At 41.9% G+C, this 15,261-nt stretch overlaps 1 protein-coding gene across 1 annotated transcript in view; it reads right to left on the bottom strand.

Annotated features, from left to right (window-relative positions):
* LOC136865982 (carbohydrate sulfotransferase 5) overlaps positions 1-15,261 on the bottom strand; it is a 476,390-nt gene that overhangs the window by 23,606 nt on the left and 437,523 nt on the right. Inside the window, exon 3 of the mRNA XM_067142571.2 lies at positions 12,871-13,031. Within this exon, the coding sequence (XP_066998672.2) occupies positions 12,871-13,031 (161 nt within the window). The remainder of the gene's footprint in view (positions 1-12,870; positions 13,032-15,261) is intronic.

Genomic DNA, 15,261 nt, shown 5'->3' with positions numbered 1-15,261 from the left:
GTTCAAGTCCGCAGAGGAGCCAACATTGACTCGGACCATCATCTAACAAGAATCAAAGTGAAATTTACCCCAAAACGCTTCTACCAGAAATCCAAGGCAAACAAAAAATTGGACACAGCACAAATAAAAACATCAAATCTCAGGGAAACATGGGAAAAAATCCCAGCCAAAACTTGGAACGAATTCCACGAAAAAATCATGAAGAGTGCATCAGAGCAAATCCCACTACAGAAAAAGAGCAGACATCCGTTTTGGAACACCGAATGTGACAAAGCCATATTGAATAGAAAAAACGCATACCAGAAGTTCATCAGCAACCGTACACCTGAAAACGAAAAAAATTCCGCGAAGTCCGCAGACAGACCTCTAAACTCATCAGACAAACCAAGAGGAAATACCTGGAAGACCAACTGAAGTCGGCCGAAGAGAACTTCCGCAACTACAACACCAGAGATTTTTACAGCGTCTTCCGCAACAGATTAAATGGGTATACGCCCAAGAACCTCTGCTTCAGAAAACAAAACGGAAAATTGGCACTCACAGATGACGAAAACACCAAGGAACTCGCGAGATACTTCGAGTCACTACTCAACTGCCCAGAACCAACGGAGAGGTTTCCACTTAAACCCCACCCGAACCCAAACCCAGACTCATCCCCGCCTACACAAGAGGAAATACACCGACACATACAACGACTGAAAAACAACAAGGCATCTGGAGACGACGGCATCATAGCAGACCTTCTTAAACATCTAGGAAAGAATTCTCTCCAAGAACTCACACAAATCATACAAGAAATTTGGACAACGGAAAAACTACCAGAAAATTGGACAAACGCCCTCCTCGTTCCACTTCACAAGAAAGGTGACCGAACAGATGTCAACAATTACAGGGGAATTTCCCTGGTGCAAGTCACATACAAAATCATCTCTGCAGTCCTCCTCCAAAGAACACAGGAACAACTAGAACCACTCATAGGCGAATACCAAGCGGGCTTCAGGCCCCACAGATCCTGTGCAGAACAGATACTCAACCTGAAAACCATCTTGAAACTACGACACACAAGAAAACAACCCACAATCTGCACCTTCGTGGACTTCCGGAAAGCATACGACTCCATTGACCGGCAATCTCTCTTCCAAACACTGAGTGAGTACGGACTGGACAACAAGACTCAAAAAATCATCAGACTAACTCTCACCAACACAACCTCCCAAGTAAAATTCATGGGAAATATATCTGAAACATTTCAGATAAAAACCGGTGTCCGACAAGGAGATGGACTTTCCCCACTACTCTTTAACATAGCCCTGGACAAAATCATGAGAGAATGGGAACAAGCTCTAAAAGCTCAAGGAAATTGGCAACCATTAAGTATGACAAGAAGACATGTAAAAATCTCCTGTCTCGCTTTCGCAGATGATCTCGCGATCCTTGCAACAAACGAACAACAGGCAATCAGCCAAATCGAAACTCTCAAGAAATGCTCAGAAAAATTCGGCCTACAAATCTCCTTCTCAAAAACCAAGGTCATGCGCAACCACTGCAGCCTCCAGAATTTGAACACGAAATTTGGCACAATCGAAAAAGTAACTGAGTTCCAATATCTCGGAGAAATTATAGTACCAACATGAAAAGAACAGAAGGCCCTCGAGGTCCGCATCCAGAAAATGAAGAGAGCCCTCGGCCGAACGCAAAACATTTACACCAAAAAATGCCTTTCAATCTTCACCAAAATTCGACATTACAACACTGTGATCAAACCTGAAATACTATACGCGAGTGAAACACTGGATCTCCACGGGAAAACAGTACTCGAAGACATCCTCAAAGAGGAACGTAAAGTCATCAGAAAAATTATCGGCCCAAAACTGACTGACGAAGGATATAGACTGCAATCTCGTACAAAAACAGAGGAGCTCTCAAACCTTGCGGCAGACATCAGAAAAAGACGCCTGAAATTTTACGGACACATCAAACTCCTTCCAGAAAACAGACTGACAAGAATCTTACTTGAGGCAACAGAAAACATCAAAACAAATAGGTGGACAACGGAAATCCGCCAAGACCTGGAAAAATCAGGAATCAAAGTGGCCGACATCGCTAACCGAACCTGCTACAGAACGAAAATCAACAAGTGGGAAGTAGAGTCAGAGAGAAACCACAAGAAGAAGACAGGAGCTAAGTGGACAGAAGAACGAAGAACCACGATGAGAGAAAAACTGAAGGCTGCCTGGCAAAGAAGGAAATGCACAACTTCTAAGTGAGCTTTGCGTGATCAGTTTTCTAGTCTTTTTCGCATATAATAATAATAATAATAATAATAATAATAATAATAATAATAATAATAATAATAATAATAATAATAATGAGAATAAAAATAATAATAATAATAGCATCAATGTTCGGCTGACTGGCTGAATGGTCAGCATTAAGGCCTTCGGTTCAGAGGGGCCCGGGTTCGATTCCCAGCAGTCAGGTCGGGGATTTTAATCGATTCTGATTAATTCTTCTGGCTCGGGGACTGGGTGTTTGTGTTTAGACAACACACTACACTACTAACCACTGCAGAAACACGCAATATTGATATAGGGTTGACGTTAGGAAGGACATCCGGCCGTAAAACAAGGACCAAATCCATATGCGCAACACAGTTCGCACCCACCCACAGATGTGGGGAAAGCAGTAGAATAATAATAATAATAATAATAATAATAATAATAATAATAATAATAATAATAATAATAATGAGAATAAAAATAATAATAATAATGTGTGGCCCACGAACAGGCCTGGTGCAGGTCTTTCGAGTTGACGCCTTATAGGCGATCTCCGCGTCTATGGGGATGGGCCATATCTATGAAAAATTATACTTTGTAATGATGAAGACGTCACACACACACATGCAGCCTCCAAGCCATTGGAATCAACCAATGAAGGTTAAAATCCCCGGACCTGCCGGGAATCGAACCTAAGACCCCCTGGACCAAAGGCCAGCACGCTAAACATTTAGTCATGGAGCCGGAAATAATAATAATAATACTAATAATAATAATAATAATAATAATAATAATAATAATAATAATAATAATAATAATAATCCTGTAGTCACGTCCTAGTTCGTGAACTATGGGCAACGGCTGAGTGGCCTAGTAAGTGGTCCTGAGAGTCGGGATACCAGTTGCTATGGAATGGGAGTGGGCATCTTGGACATATTCTGAGTCGTGGCCCTCCTTGTGCTCAGGCGGCTAGGACTATACAATCCACCGGTGGTCCATAACCCGTTAGAGGAGAGATCCTCACGTGGACTATGTGCAAGTAGGGTAGCATCCTGCTTCATGAATTTACCGAGCTCAGAACATTTTAAGCAAGCCTCGGACCTATGGGAGTAACGGAGTCCCACTATAATTTGACAGGCAAGGGACTCCCTGGAAACAACTTGGCGAACGAAGTGGAATTCGATGGGGAGCTATCAATATTAATGGGGCTTATGGAAGAAATAAAGTAGTTCTGGCTGAGTCAGCAAAGAGGATACATCTGGATGTACTAGGAGTAAGTGATATTGGGTAAGGGGAGATAACGAGGAGGAGGAGGAGGAGGAGGAGGAGGAGGAGGAGGAGGAGGAGGAGGAGGAGGAGATAGAAGATTATAAAGTGTACTTGACGGGTATAAAAAAGGGAAGGGCAGAGTATGGAGTAGGACTGTTTATCAGGAATACTATTGTACGCAACATAGTTTCTGTTAGGCACGTAAATGAGCGAGTGATGTAGGTAGATGTGGCAGTTGGAGGAATTAGGACGAGAATTGTCTCAGGGTATTCACCATGTGAGGGTGCTTATGAGGATGAAGTTGACAAGTTTTATGAAGCATTGAGTGACATCGTAGTCAGGGTGAACAGCACGGATAGGATAGTGCTAATGGGCGATTTCAATGCGAGAGTTGAAAATAGAACTGTAGGATACTAATGGGTGATTGGTAAATGTGGGGAAGATATGGAAGCTAATGGGAATGGGAAGCGTTTGCTGGAATTCTGTTCTAGTATGGGTTTAGCAGTTACGAATACATTTTTCAAGCATAAGGCTGTTCACCGCTACACATGGGAGCCCAGGTGTACCAGATCCATAATAGACTATATCTTAACCGACTTCGAATTCAGGATATCTGTTTTTCGAGGATTTTTCGATGATACAGACCACGATCTGATAACTAAGTATATCAAGGCCTAGGGTAGAGAAAGTGAAATCTGTCTGCGAACGAATAAGGGTAGAAAATCTCGAGGACGAGGAAATTAGACAGAAGTGCATGGATATGGTTAGTGAGAAGTTTCGAACAGTGGACAGTAAGTAGGTTCAAGATATAGAAAGAGAATGGGTGGCATACAGGGATGCTGTAGTAGAAAAAGCAAGGGAATGCCTAGGAACAACTGTGTGTAAAGACGGCAAAAAGCAAACATCTTGGTGGAATTATGAAGTGAGAGCAGCTTGTAAACGTAAAAAGAAGGCTTATCAGAAATGGCTCCAAACAAGGGCTGAGGCAGACAGGGAATTGTACGTAGATGAAAGAAACAGAGCGAAACAAACAGTTGTTGAATCCAAAAAGAAGTCATGGGAATATTTTGGTAATAACCTGGAAAGGCTAGGTCAAGCAGCAGGGAAACCTTTCTGGACAGTAATAAAGAATCTTAGGAAGGGAGGGAAGAAGGAAATGAACAGTGTTTTTGAGTAATTCAGGTGAATTCATAACAGATCCCAGGGAATCACTGGATAGGTGGAGGGAATACATTGAAAATCTTCTGAACGTAAAAGGAAATCTTCATGGTGGTGTCGCGAACAACCAAGCTCATGGGGAGGAAGAAAATGATGTTGGTGAAATTACGCTTGAGGAAGTGGAAAGGATGGTAAATAAACTCCATTGTCAAAGCAGCAGGAATAGATGAAATTAGACCTGAAATGGTGAAATTTAGTGGGAAGGCAGGGATGAAATGGCTTTATAGAGTAGTAAGATTAGCATGGAGTGTTGGTAAGGTACCTTCAGATTGGACAAAAGAAGTAATTGCACCTATCTATAAGCAAGGGAACAGGAGGGATTGCAACAATTATCGAGGTATCCCATTGATTAGTATACCAGGCAAAGTATACACTGGCATCGTGGAAGGGAGGGTGCGATCACTAGTGAGAGGAAGTTGGATGAAAACCAGTGTGGTTTCAGACCACAGAGAGGCTGTCAGTATCAGAGTTTCAGTATGCACTAGGTAATTGAAAAATGTTACGAGAGGAATAGACATTGTGTTTATGTTTCTTAGATCTAGAGAAAGCATATGACAGGGTACCGAGGGAAAAGATGTTCGCCATACTGGGGGACTATGGAATTAAGGGTACATTATCGAAATCAATCAAAGGCATTTATGTTGACAATTGGGCTTCAGTGAGAATTGATGGTAGAGTGTGTTCTTGGTTCAGGGTGCTTACAGGAGTTAGACAAGGCTGTAATACTTCACCTTAGCTGCTCGTAGTTTACATGGATCATCTGCTGAAAGGTATAAAATGGCATGGAGGGATTCAGTTAGGTGGAAATGTAGTAAGCAGTCTGGCCTATGCTGACGACTTGTTCTTAATGGCAAATTGTGCCGAAAGCCTGCAGTCTAATTTCTTGGAATTTGAAAATAGGTGCAATGAGTATGGCATGAAAATTAGCCTCTCACAGAATAAATTGATGTCAGTAGATAAGAAATTCAACAGAACTGAATGTCAGATTGGTGATACAAAGCTGGAACAGGTAGAAAATTTTAAGTATTTAGGTTGTATGTTCTCGCAAGATGGTAATATAGTGAGATTGAATCAAGGTGTAGTAAAGCTAATGCAGTGAGCTCAGAGTTGCGATCAACAATATTCTGTAAGAATAAGTCAGCTCTCGGACGAAACCATCTTTACATCGGTCTGTTTTCAGACCAATTTTGCTTTACGGGAGCGAAAGCTGGGTTAGCTCAGGATATCTTACTCATAAGTTAGAGGTAACAGACATGAAAGTCTGCTGGTACAAACAGGTGGAAACAATGGCAGGAGGGTACTCGGAATGAGGAGATAAAGGCTAAGTTAGGAATGAACTCGACGGATGAAGCTGTACGCATAAACCGGCTTCGGTTGTGGGGTCATGTGAGACGAATGGAGGAGGATAGGTTACCTAGGAGAATAATGGACTCTGTTATGGATGGTAAGGGGAGTAAAGGGAGACCAAGACGGCGATGGTTAGACTCAGTTTCTAATGATTTAAAGATGAAACGAAATGGCCTATGGCTTTTAGTGCTTGGAATGTCCGAGGACATGTTCGGCTCGCCAGGTGCAGGTCTTTTGATTTGACACCCGTAGGCGACCTTCGCATCGTGATGAGAATGGAATGATGATGAAGACAGCACATACATCCAGCCCCCGTGCCAAAGAAATAAACCAATGATGGTTAAATTTCCCGACCCTGTCGGGAATCGAACCCAGGACCCTCGGAACCGAAGGGCGGTACGCTGACCATTCAGCCAACGAGTCGGACATTTAAAGATAAGAGGTATAGAACTAAATGAGGCCACAGTACTAGTTGCAAATAGAGGATTGTGGCGACGTTTAGTAAATTCACAGAGGCTTGCAGACTGAACGCTGAAAGGTATAACGGTCTATAACAATAATAATAATAATAATAATAATAATAATAATAATAATAATAGTAATAATATAGCCTCATCAACCGAGTGTAGACATTTTAATATGACGTCATTATTTCCTTCTTATATAATATAAAAAAATTGAAAATTTATCGAATATCTCCCTTAGTAAATTATTCCAATCCCGGACTCTTCTCGCTATTAACGAATATCTGCCCCAATTTGTCGTCTTTAACCCCGCCTTTATCTTAATATTATGATCTTTCCTACTTTCAAAAACACCACTCAAACGTTATTCGTCTACTAATGTCATTCCACGCCATCTCTCCACTGACAGCTCGGAAAACACTGTTTAGTCGAGCAGCTTGTCTCTTTATTCCCAGCCCAAAGTTTGCAAAAATTTCGTAACACTACTTTTTTTTCTGGTCAGAAATCACCCAGAACATGGATGGAAATGAAGGCAACGACGCTTAGACTCGGCTTTTAATGATTTAATAATAAAAGATGAGGAAATAACCGAGGCCACAGAGCTAGTTGCGCATAGAGAATTGTAGAGACACATCGTTTATTCATGCAGGCTTATAGACTGTGTGCTGAAAGGCGTTAGCCTGTATGCCGTCTGGATTTTGGTGGCTCTTTCTATGCTGGCCAACTGTTCAGTCCTGGCGATAGAATGATTTCTTCACGGTATCAAAGGATGGCACCCGCAAGACCAACCCATGATCCATTTCTGTTTTTGCCAGTGGTTTTACGTCGCACCGACACAGATACGTCTCATGGCGACGATGGGACAGGAAAGGGCTAGGAGTGGGAAGGAAGCGGCCGTGGACTTAATTAAGGTACAGTCCCAGCATTTGCCTGGTGTGAAAATGGGGAAACCACGGAAAACCATTTACAGGGCTGCCGACAGTGGGGTTCGAATCTACTATCTCCCGAATACTGGATACTGGCCGCACTTAAGCGACTGCAGCTATCGAGCTCGGTATGATCCATTTCCAGTTGGTATTTCGCGCTAATTTGTCATTCTTCTTATTCTTTTTTCGTTATGCCCATTCAAAGAACGCGTTTGAAACTGATGGTTTTCGCCTTCTTATCCTACAGAAATCTCTTCGCGCGACCAAAAATATTTGTATAATCTTATGCACCCGTACAGTCGGTGGCATGGAGCTCCGCACTCAGGTTTCTTCTTATTACAAGAATGTATTGGGATTATTGTATGCCTCAGCCAGCTAGGGTGTCTGAATGCCAGTTAAATGCCGTTACATATGTCATCGTATCAGTTGACATCTAAAAATGACGATAAAATCAAATTGTTTCAGGAATCTTATTGGGCGACCGGCTAAACAGATTGTAAATTCGATTTATCAGATCATTCCATAGAGTTTCATACCATGATTAATTTTATGCTTGACATTATACTATTTGATATACAACATGATCGCGTGCAATTGTAATCGTGGTTTCCAGATTGTTTAGGCTCGAAATATTAACGTCATCTAATATATGTTGATTGACACAATATTACGAGTATTATATACTATCGTGAATGATACAGCATATCTAAATTACATTGAACAACAACTGAGTTATTCTGGATAGTAACGTATTTATTCAAATATAATCCCTAACTATTCCCAGGCTTCTGGTATACGCTCTATCGTCCATTTGTCCGAAATTATGTTATGACGTTTCTGCCTTAGTGTAGGATCGTTTAGTTTCTGACGTTCAGCAATGATCCCATCTTCTCCTGGTGCTTTGTTGGTTTTAAGCTGCTTGATGATCTCTTCAGTTTCTTTGAGGTCGGGGGCTTGTGAGTCCGGGTGTGTGAACACCGGAGGGATGAAGACAAGTTTTTCTTGAGATGGTTCGCAGTTAAGAAGGGAGTTGAAGTATTGGGCTAAGATTTTGCAGATATTTTTTGTGTTGATTTCCAATGATCCGTCGGGTTTTTTGAAGCACAGGCTGGACACTTGACATCCCTGTAGATTCTCTCTAAACGTCTTGTAGAAACATCTTGTATTATTCGTGGTGAAATCCTTCTGAATTTCGCGGAGTCATATCCTCGTTTTTCTATCCTAATTATTTTTGAAGCATGTTTTTGAATTTGAAGAAAGTTCTCCCAGTTTTCCTCGGTCTTGTGACTGCTAAACCTCTTCCACGCATTTATGCTGTTATCAATTGCCTGATCGCAAATTGCGTTCTACTAGCGATGTTTCCTGGTGCGAGGGGGTTGGACTAGTTTCATGACTTCCTGAATTTTCTTTGTTATTTTCTGCCAGTCTGTTTATTTCTCCTGGTTAATTTGCATGAAGATTTCTTCTTTGTGGAGTTTCAAGTACGCTGGATCTGGTTTAATAATTTTAGATGGGTCTTTCTGTCTTCTATTGGGTTGGAATTTCATCTTTATTTGGAGAAAATAATGGTCCGATTCAAAGACTCCTTTGCAAGCTCTAACATTAAGAATTTATTTTGTGGTTTCCTTTGAAATAGCGACATGGTCAATTTGGTATTCACCCTGTCGAATGTTGCTAATTTTTGTGAAGGTTTCTGAAATTGGGTACTCATAATTTTAAGTTCGAAGTTTCTGTAAAAGTCAATTATTTTCTCACAATTTTTGTGGCACGCTCGTGCTTGGTATGGGGCGCTGTGGTATCTCTGAATTTTCTTTCTTTACCCATCTGTGCGTTAAAATCACCTAATAAGATTTTCACATGGTATTTTATTGGTTGTTTCTTCTAGTTTCCCAGAAATTTTCCGCAGTTTCAGGGTCAGTCTTGTTGTGCTGATATGTGGGAGCGTGCACATTGATCAATGTGTAAGCTTTATTATTATTATTATTATTATTATTATTATTATTATTATTTAACAGTAGGAAATTTGGTATGGGATCTCTCATTTATCTTCCCACCAAGGGCTCCAGAAGGAGTTGGTTCGACCATAAATATACCGCTCACATATAATGTACCATTATACTTAAACGCGAGAATGGATATTTAACGCAGTAAAAATTTTGCAGTAGGACGCCGCTTGTGAGGGCGTGATGCTGTATAGAGAGCGGGAATCGTGAAGGTGATTTCCCGAGGCAAGGCGTGGTCATGTGTGACGAAGAAAGAATATGTGAGGAAGAGAGAAAGAGAGATGGGATTTTGTCTGGGGGAGAGACCTGCCATCTTAACAGAGATTTTTAGCGGGAGCAGACAGGCCCACCACATTAAGGAAATTGTGTCGTAATTCCCGTAATTGAAGGCTTCTCAGGAAAATAAAAAGATGGAAATGATTGCTAGAATTTTACGAAGCTATAGATCCCTCCAGGTTTATTAACGTATGATTAGATCAATAAATATGTACCAAGCAGAACCACCGTGGGAAGCTCTGTAGTGGCCACATTCCAGACTCAAGTTGTTTCTCGGGACTTTCCCTGGCGTCCTTTGGTGTGTTGCCTCATATAAAAGCGGAGTGATATGGGGGGAGATCATCCAGTGACGATCATATTGCTGCCAGCACGCGTCGCACGTCTGCCTAGATTGCGCCAGAAACCTTTTGTTCAGAACAAAGACAGTGTGTAATTATTACAGTGCGATAACTTTGATCCAGTGGATAGGTGACTTACAGAGTTACAGGTAGTGGATTTATAGGTGGCGCGATGTTCAGATACCTATCAATGAGATCGCGTGTGCTTAATGGTATCAGTAACAAAAGCACGCTGTACTTGTAGACTCGGATAAATAGCGGTAGGGGCGAAGCTCCCGAGGTGCCGAGGAAGTGTGGACAATAGGCTAAGGAGGTCTATATCTATCCTCTGATAGACTGTTGAATCCAAATTAAGCGGGCATAAAAACACAATAACCGAGTGGATAGTCTCTAGAGCAGAAAATAGTTTGTGGCACAGTGCACAAGTTAGCGAGTATGCAGTTATACGAGAATGGAGGACGAGGAGTGTGTATTGCAAAGTGTTAGCGCTGTGTGCTAGCTCAACCTAAATAAATGTCCAGAATGTTGCGTTGTGTTTAAAGTGAATATTTCATTGTAGTAAGAAGTCGAGATATTACGAGGGGAGTGAGGTGCAAGAACTTCAGAACGTGGCTTCGAAGACGCTACCTTGAACGAGGCATCCCTCAAGAAGAAGACAGCACAATGGGCCAGCGGGGCAGGAAGACCGGACTCCAAGAAACGACCCTGGCTGAGACCTCTACCGTGATGGGCTAAATCATGCTAGCCTACCCGGAGGAAGAGAGGAGGAGATCAACAATGAGATAAGTAGACCATGAATTACTAGACATATGGTAGAGTTAAAGTGTCACGCAGAGATAGTAGAATTAAACGTGTAAATATTAATATAGGATTTGATTGTGGCCCATCAGGTTGCGTATAAAGATTGTTTTGATATATCTAAGGGTAAGAGTAGTTAGATTTGTTTCTTTTCATCTTTATGTAAAGCAGACAATGAGGTAATTTTTGTTATCGCGGCAAGAGGTAGTGTGCCTAGTGATACGTATTGATTTGAGTACGATAGACCGGATATTTTCTTTTGGGTCGGTCGTTAAATACATTTCCTTGTAGGACTAGGATCACTATGTGTAATTCCCATTATATTCCAGGCGAAGGGCAGACATATCTGCGTAATGTAAGGTATGCATGCCGATGGTATTTATTTAGTTAAGAAGCTCTATTTACGTGCCTTAGACGGGCGTAAACTATAGCGGAGGCGCAGGTTTTAACGCTATTCGACTCTGTGCTACTCTGCGAAACGTTGGGTTTGAACCTCTGACCCCCAAGGTTACTGTTGACACGCCGCATATTGACGGTGATGGTTTGATGTGATAGTATGGTAGAACACTTTATGTGACTTAACTGCGACCCGTGTGGGTGGTTAAATGAAGTCAGGTGCATATGTGAGATGTGTCTTTCCTCACTTATTTTGTGGCCATTTGCTGCTATATGTAGAAGCTTGAAAGTCCCTTTGTGAAAGAATGTAGGGTAAGGCGTCTAGCGGTAGTTTGTTTACAAGTTTTTTTTTGATGTAGGGGGAGGCTCCAGACTTGACTGCAGGTCAATGTTCGCCTGCTCTGTATTGGGGTGAGCTCGGCCATTTTTAATTTTTTTTTGCTAGGGGCTTTACGTCGCACCGACACAGATAGGTCTTATGGCGACGATGGAATGGGAAAGGCCTAGGAGTTGGAAGGAAGCGGCCGAGGCCTTAATTAAGGTACAGCCCCAGCATTTGCCTGATGTGAAAATGGGAAACCACGGAAAACCATCTTCAGGGCTGCCGATAGTGGGATTCGAACCTACTATCTCCCGGATGCAAGCTCACAGCCGCGCGCCTCTACGCGCACGGCCAACTCGCCCGGTCATTTTTAAATCGCTCTGGAGGTAGGTCATTCTCCTTTGGCAGAGAAGCCTTTTGCAAACACAGTGCGTCATTTATTTTAACCTTTTTACTTCCTGTTCTTTTCTTGTTTGATTCGCATTCTTAGGGTTGCGTATTTTACTAATGTGATCTTGGCACTATGCTACTGTTATGATTGCCCTGTTGACACAAAGTTTTGCCTGGTGGACGTGGGTTCACGTCCGTGTAAATAGGAAATTGAGGGCGCTAGAGTAGGTTATCTGAGATTATTTTTTATTACTTATTGTGCTGCTAATTTTTGTGTATATAAATATCCCGGTGTGGGAGGAAACTTTCATAATAGCGGTAATCTCTGCGGGTATCCTTAATTCTACCATTATATCATTTTATGTCGCAGGCATAGGGATGCAGTTTCCATGTGGGGAACATATCCGGTTTTTCTTGGTTCACAGATCGACAAACTTCAGCATAACGTCATCATCCAGATGGTATTTTCTTTGTTTTCCTTTTAAATTGTAGATGTGAGCCTTTAGGGCGCTTATTTGGGCACTCCAGGTGCAATCATTGTAAATAATTTGAGTTAATACAAACTTATGCTCAAAATTCTGATCACAGCGAAAGTGTTCCTCATTTCGTAGTTTAATGTAATTGTATGAGTTCCCCATGATCCTCTCGTCATAAGAACCCAACTAGCGACCATTTCTGCCGATTGCAGCTGAGCTGGTGCCCGTATGCAAGAGAAGATGAGCAGGTAGGTATGATCCTGCAGTATTGATGTGCCCTGTAGGGTATAATAACGTTATAAAATAATGGCGCTGGTACAAAAAAATACGAAAATAACTCAAAAAGAATTTCGCAAGAAAGCACTTACTTAGCACTGATGTTGTACATCCCATTGGGAAACTGGTAGCCCTCCATCTCCTCAGCAACAAAGTGGCGTTGTTCGTCGACCACATCGATGATGTCCCTTGTGTAGTTCGCTGCTGCAGTCACTGCTACCTCTTCTGAATCCACTTCATTGTTCAACCAACTCTGAAAACACAAGAGAGACAGGCTATTTGTAGGCTCTATATTAGAAGACAAGATGGCTAACAATAGATAATCTACAGGGTGCAACAATAAGGTAGGTCAAACTTTCAGAACAACCTGACATGTAGAAGAAGAAGATTTATTATATGGATATGGGTCCGCAAAAACTTTATTTATTTATTTATTTATTTATTTATTTATTTATTTATTTATTTATTTCATCTCTTGGCCAGAGAGAGGGCTTAACCCTATAGGTGGCCCGCCCCATCCATTCAGGGCGGGGAATGAAAACATTAAAAATACTTTATTTATATGCGAGAACTCATTTTCTACAACTCTACACAGTAGGGGCGCCGACTCTAGTGGTGCTACGATGCTTGAGCACCGCGCACCCCCCTTACCCGCCCAAAGTTTGATGGGGGTGCCCAACAACTCCCACAAACAAGGGAGAAGAAACATCAAAACATAATAACAGAAGAAACGAAAGAAGGGCAATTTTTCATTATAGTTCTTAACCCTAGCAATAGAAAGGTATTTTTGTCCCTACATTACCAACAGGGGGAGGGGGCTGAGGAGCCCACAAAACAACTTTTGTTTACTTTATTCTCAATTACAAGTGAGTTATATGGATATATTTTAAATCAGATCTGATTCATCCAAAAATTCATAAAGGGTAATTGATTCCAGAGGTAGTTAGTTTACTAAAGATCGCTTTAAATAGAAAACACCCGTTTTCACATGTACATCAGAACGTTCTTTTTCCGCCTTCAGAAGATTTAAAACTTACCCGCGCAGCATCCTTACGTAAGGAAAATTGAACGACAATGCAATCATGCATGCCCATAATCAAGAAAAAAAAATTGAACGTGGCAACTGTGGCGAACATTTTCATCAAACGATCGACTGTTTTTTCGAACACTCTCTTTATGAATGAGAATTAGAAAGGTACTGGTGGTGGTTTGTGTTTTAAGAGGAAGCACAACTAGGTAATCATCCTATCTGAACAAATTAGTGGAAAAGAAATTTAAAATACAACATATTCAACGAAGGAATTTGGAAACGCAGTACAAAATAAAATAAAATATTATTGAATTAGGCCGAAAAAATTACTAACGAATCAAAAGGGAACGTACGTTTCCTGAGTAACAGTATACTGTACTTGTAATTTAAATACCCTTGATTAATCCACTGCAGCACATAAAGCGGATAACGAGATGAGCAGTAGTCGCGTCATCGGCTAGTATGCGTTCGAGTGTTTCCTGCAGGCCGAGGCTCAGTCTTAGGCCAGAGAGATCGGCGCACGCTGTGAGGATGTGGGCCACGGTAAAGTCGGCACCATAAGAACATACTGGGGGGGTCTTCCCCCCTTAGGCGATCGTCCATGACCTATCCCCAGACTACACAACATTATGACCTCTATCCGTGAGGGCCGGAATGAGGACCGCCACACAGTGGTTGTCTTCTTAATTGCTTTCAGCTTGTTGGGAGTTCGGATAGCTAGTCACTCCGATTCCCAGGACGCAAAGATGGTTCGACGTAGCTGAGAACAAATATCTTTAGCAGGAACATTGATAGGTCTGGGAGGTAAAAGTACCGCTTCTTTTGCAGCTTTATCCTCAAGTTCATTTCCCGCAATCCCAACGTGAAAGTGATTCTGGTGCCCGCATCACTTAACCTAGCTAGAAGGTCATGAATCTGCTGTACCAGTGGGTGTTGCGAGAAACAGGTTTCAATAGACTGCAGATAACTTACGAGTCAGTACACATAAGAAAATGGTTCCTTTCGTCGCCCAGTGCAAACTGTAGAGCTTCTAATATGGCGTAAAGCTCCGCAGTATACACGCTACATACACCAGGAAGCGAGATCTTCATGCTCATATCGTCAGTGACGAAAGAGCAACAAACATTTTTTTCGATTTTGGAACCATCCGTGAAGATATGTCTCGTGGTCGGATACTGGTGAACGAAGTCCTGGAAATACCTCTGATGAACGAAGGAATCCGTGTTCGCCTTGGGTCCACGGAGTAGATCTAGACGTACATTCGGTTGCGGAACTAAGTACGGAGGTACCCCGCTAAAAGTCTGTTCAAGACAACCACCGATATCTATATTTAAATCACGACACAAGCTATCAATTTGAATCCCGACTGGCATTCGGCCGGTCTTGGTACCTCTGGTGGTATTGGGTACCAAAAATGCGCTGATAGCTTGGATATAGCGGCATTTCACGAATT

Source organism: Anabrus simplex, chromosome 3 (assembly GCF_040414725.1).
Source record: "Anabrus simplex isolate iqAnaSimp1 chromosome 3, ASM4041472v1, whole genome shotgun sequence".
Taxonomy (NCBI): domain Eukaryota; kingdom Metazoa; phylum Arthropoda; class Insecta; order Orthoptera; family Tettigoniidae; genus Anabrus; species Anabrus simplex.
This window is presented reverse-complemented; position numbering and strand designations above follow the sequence as displayed.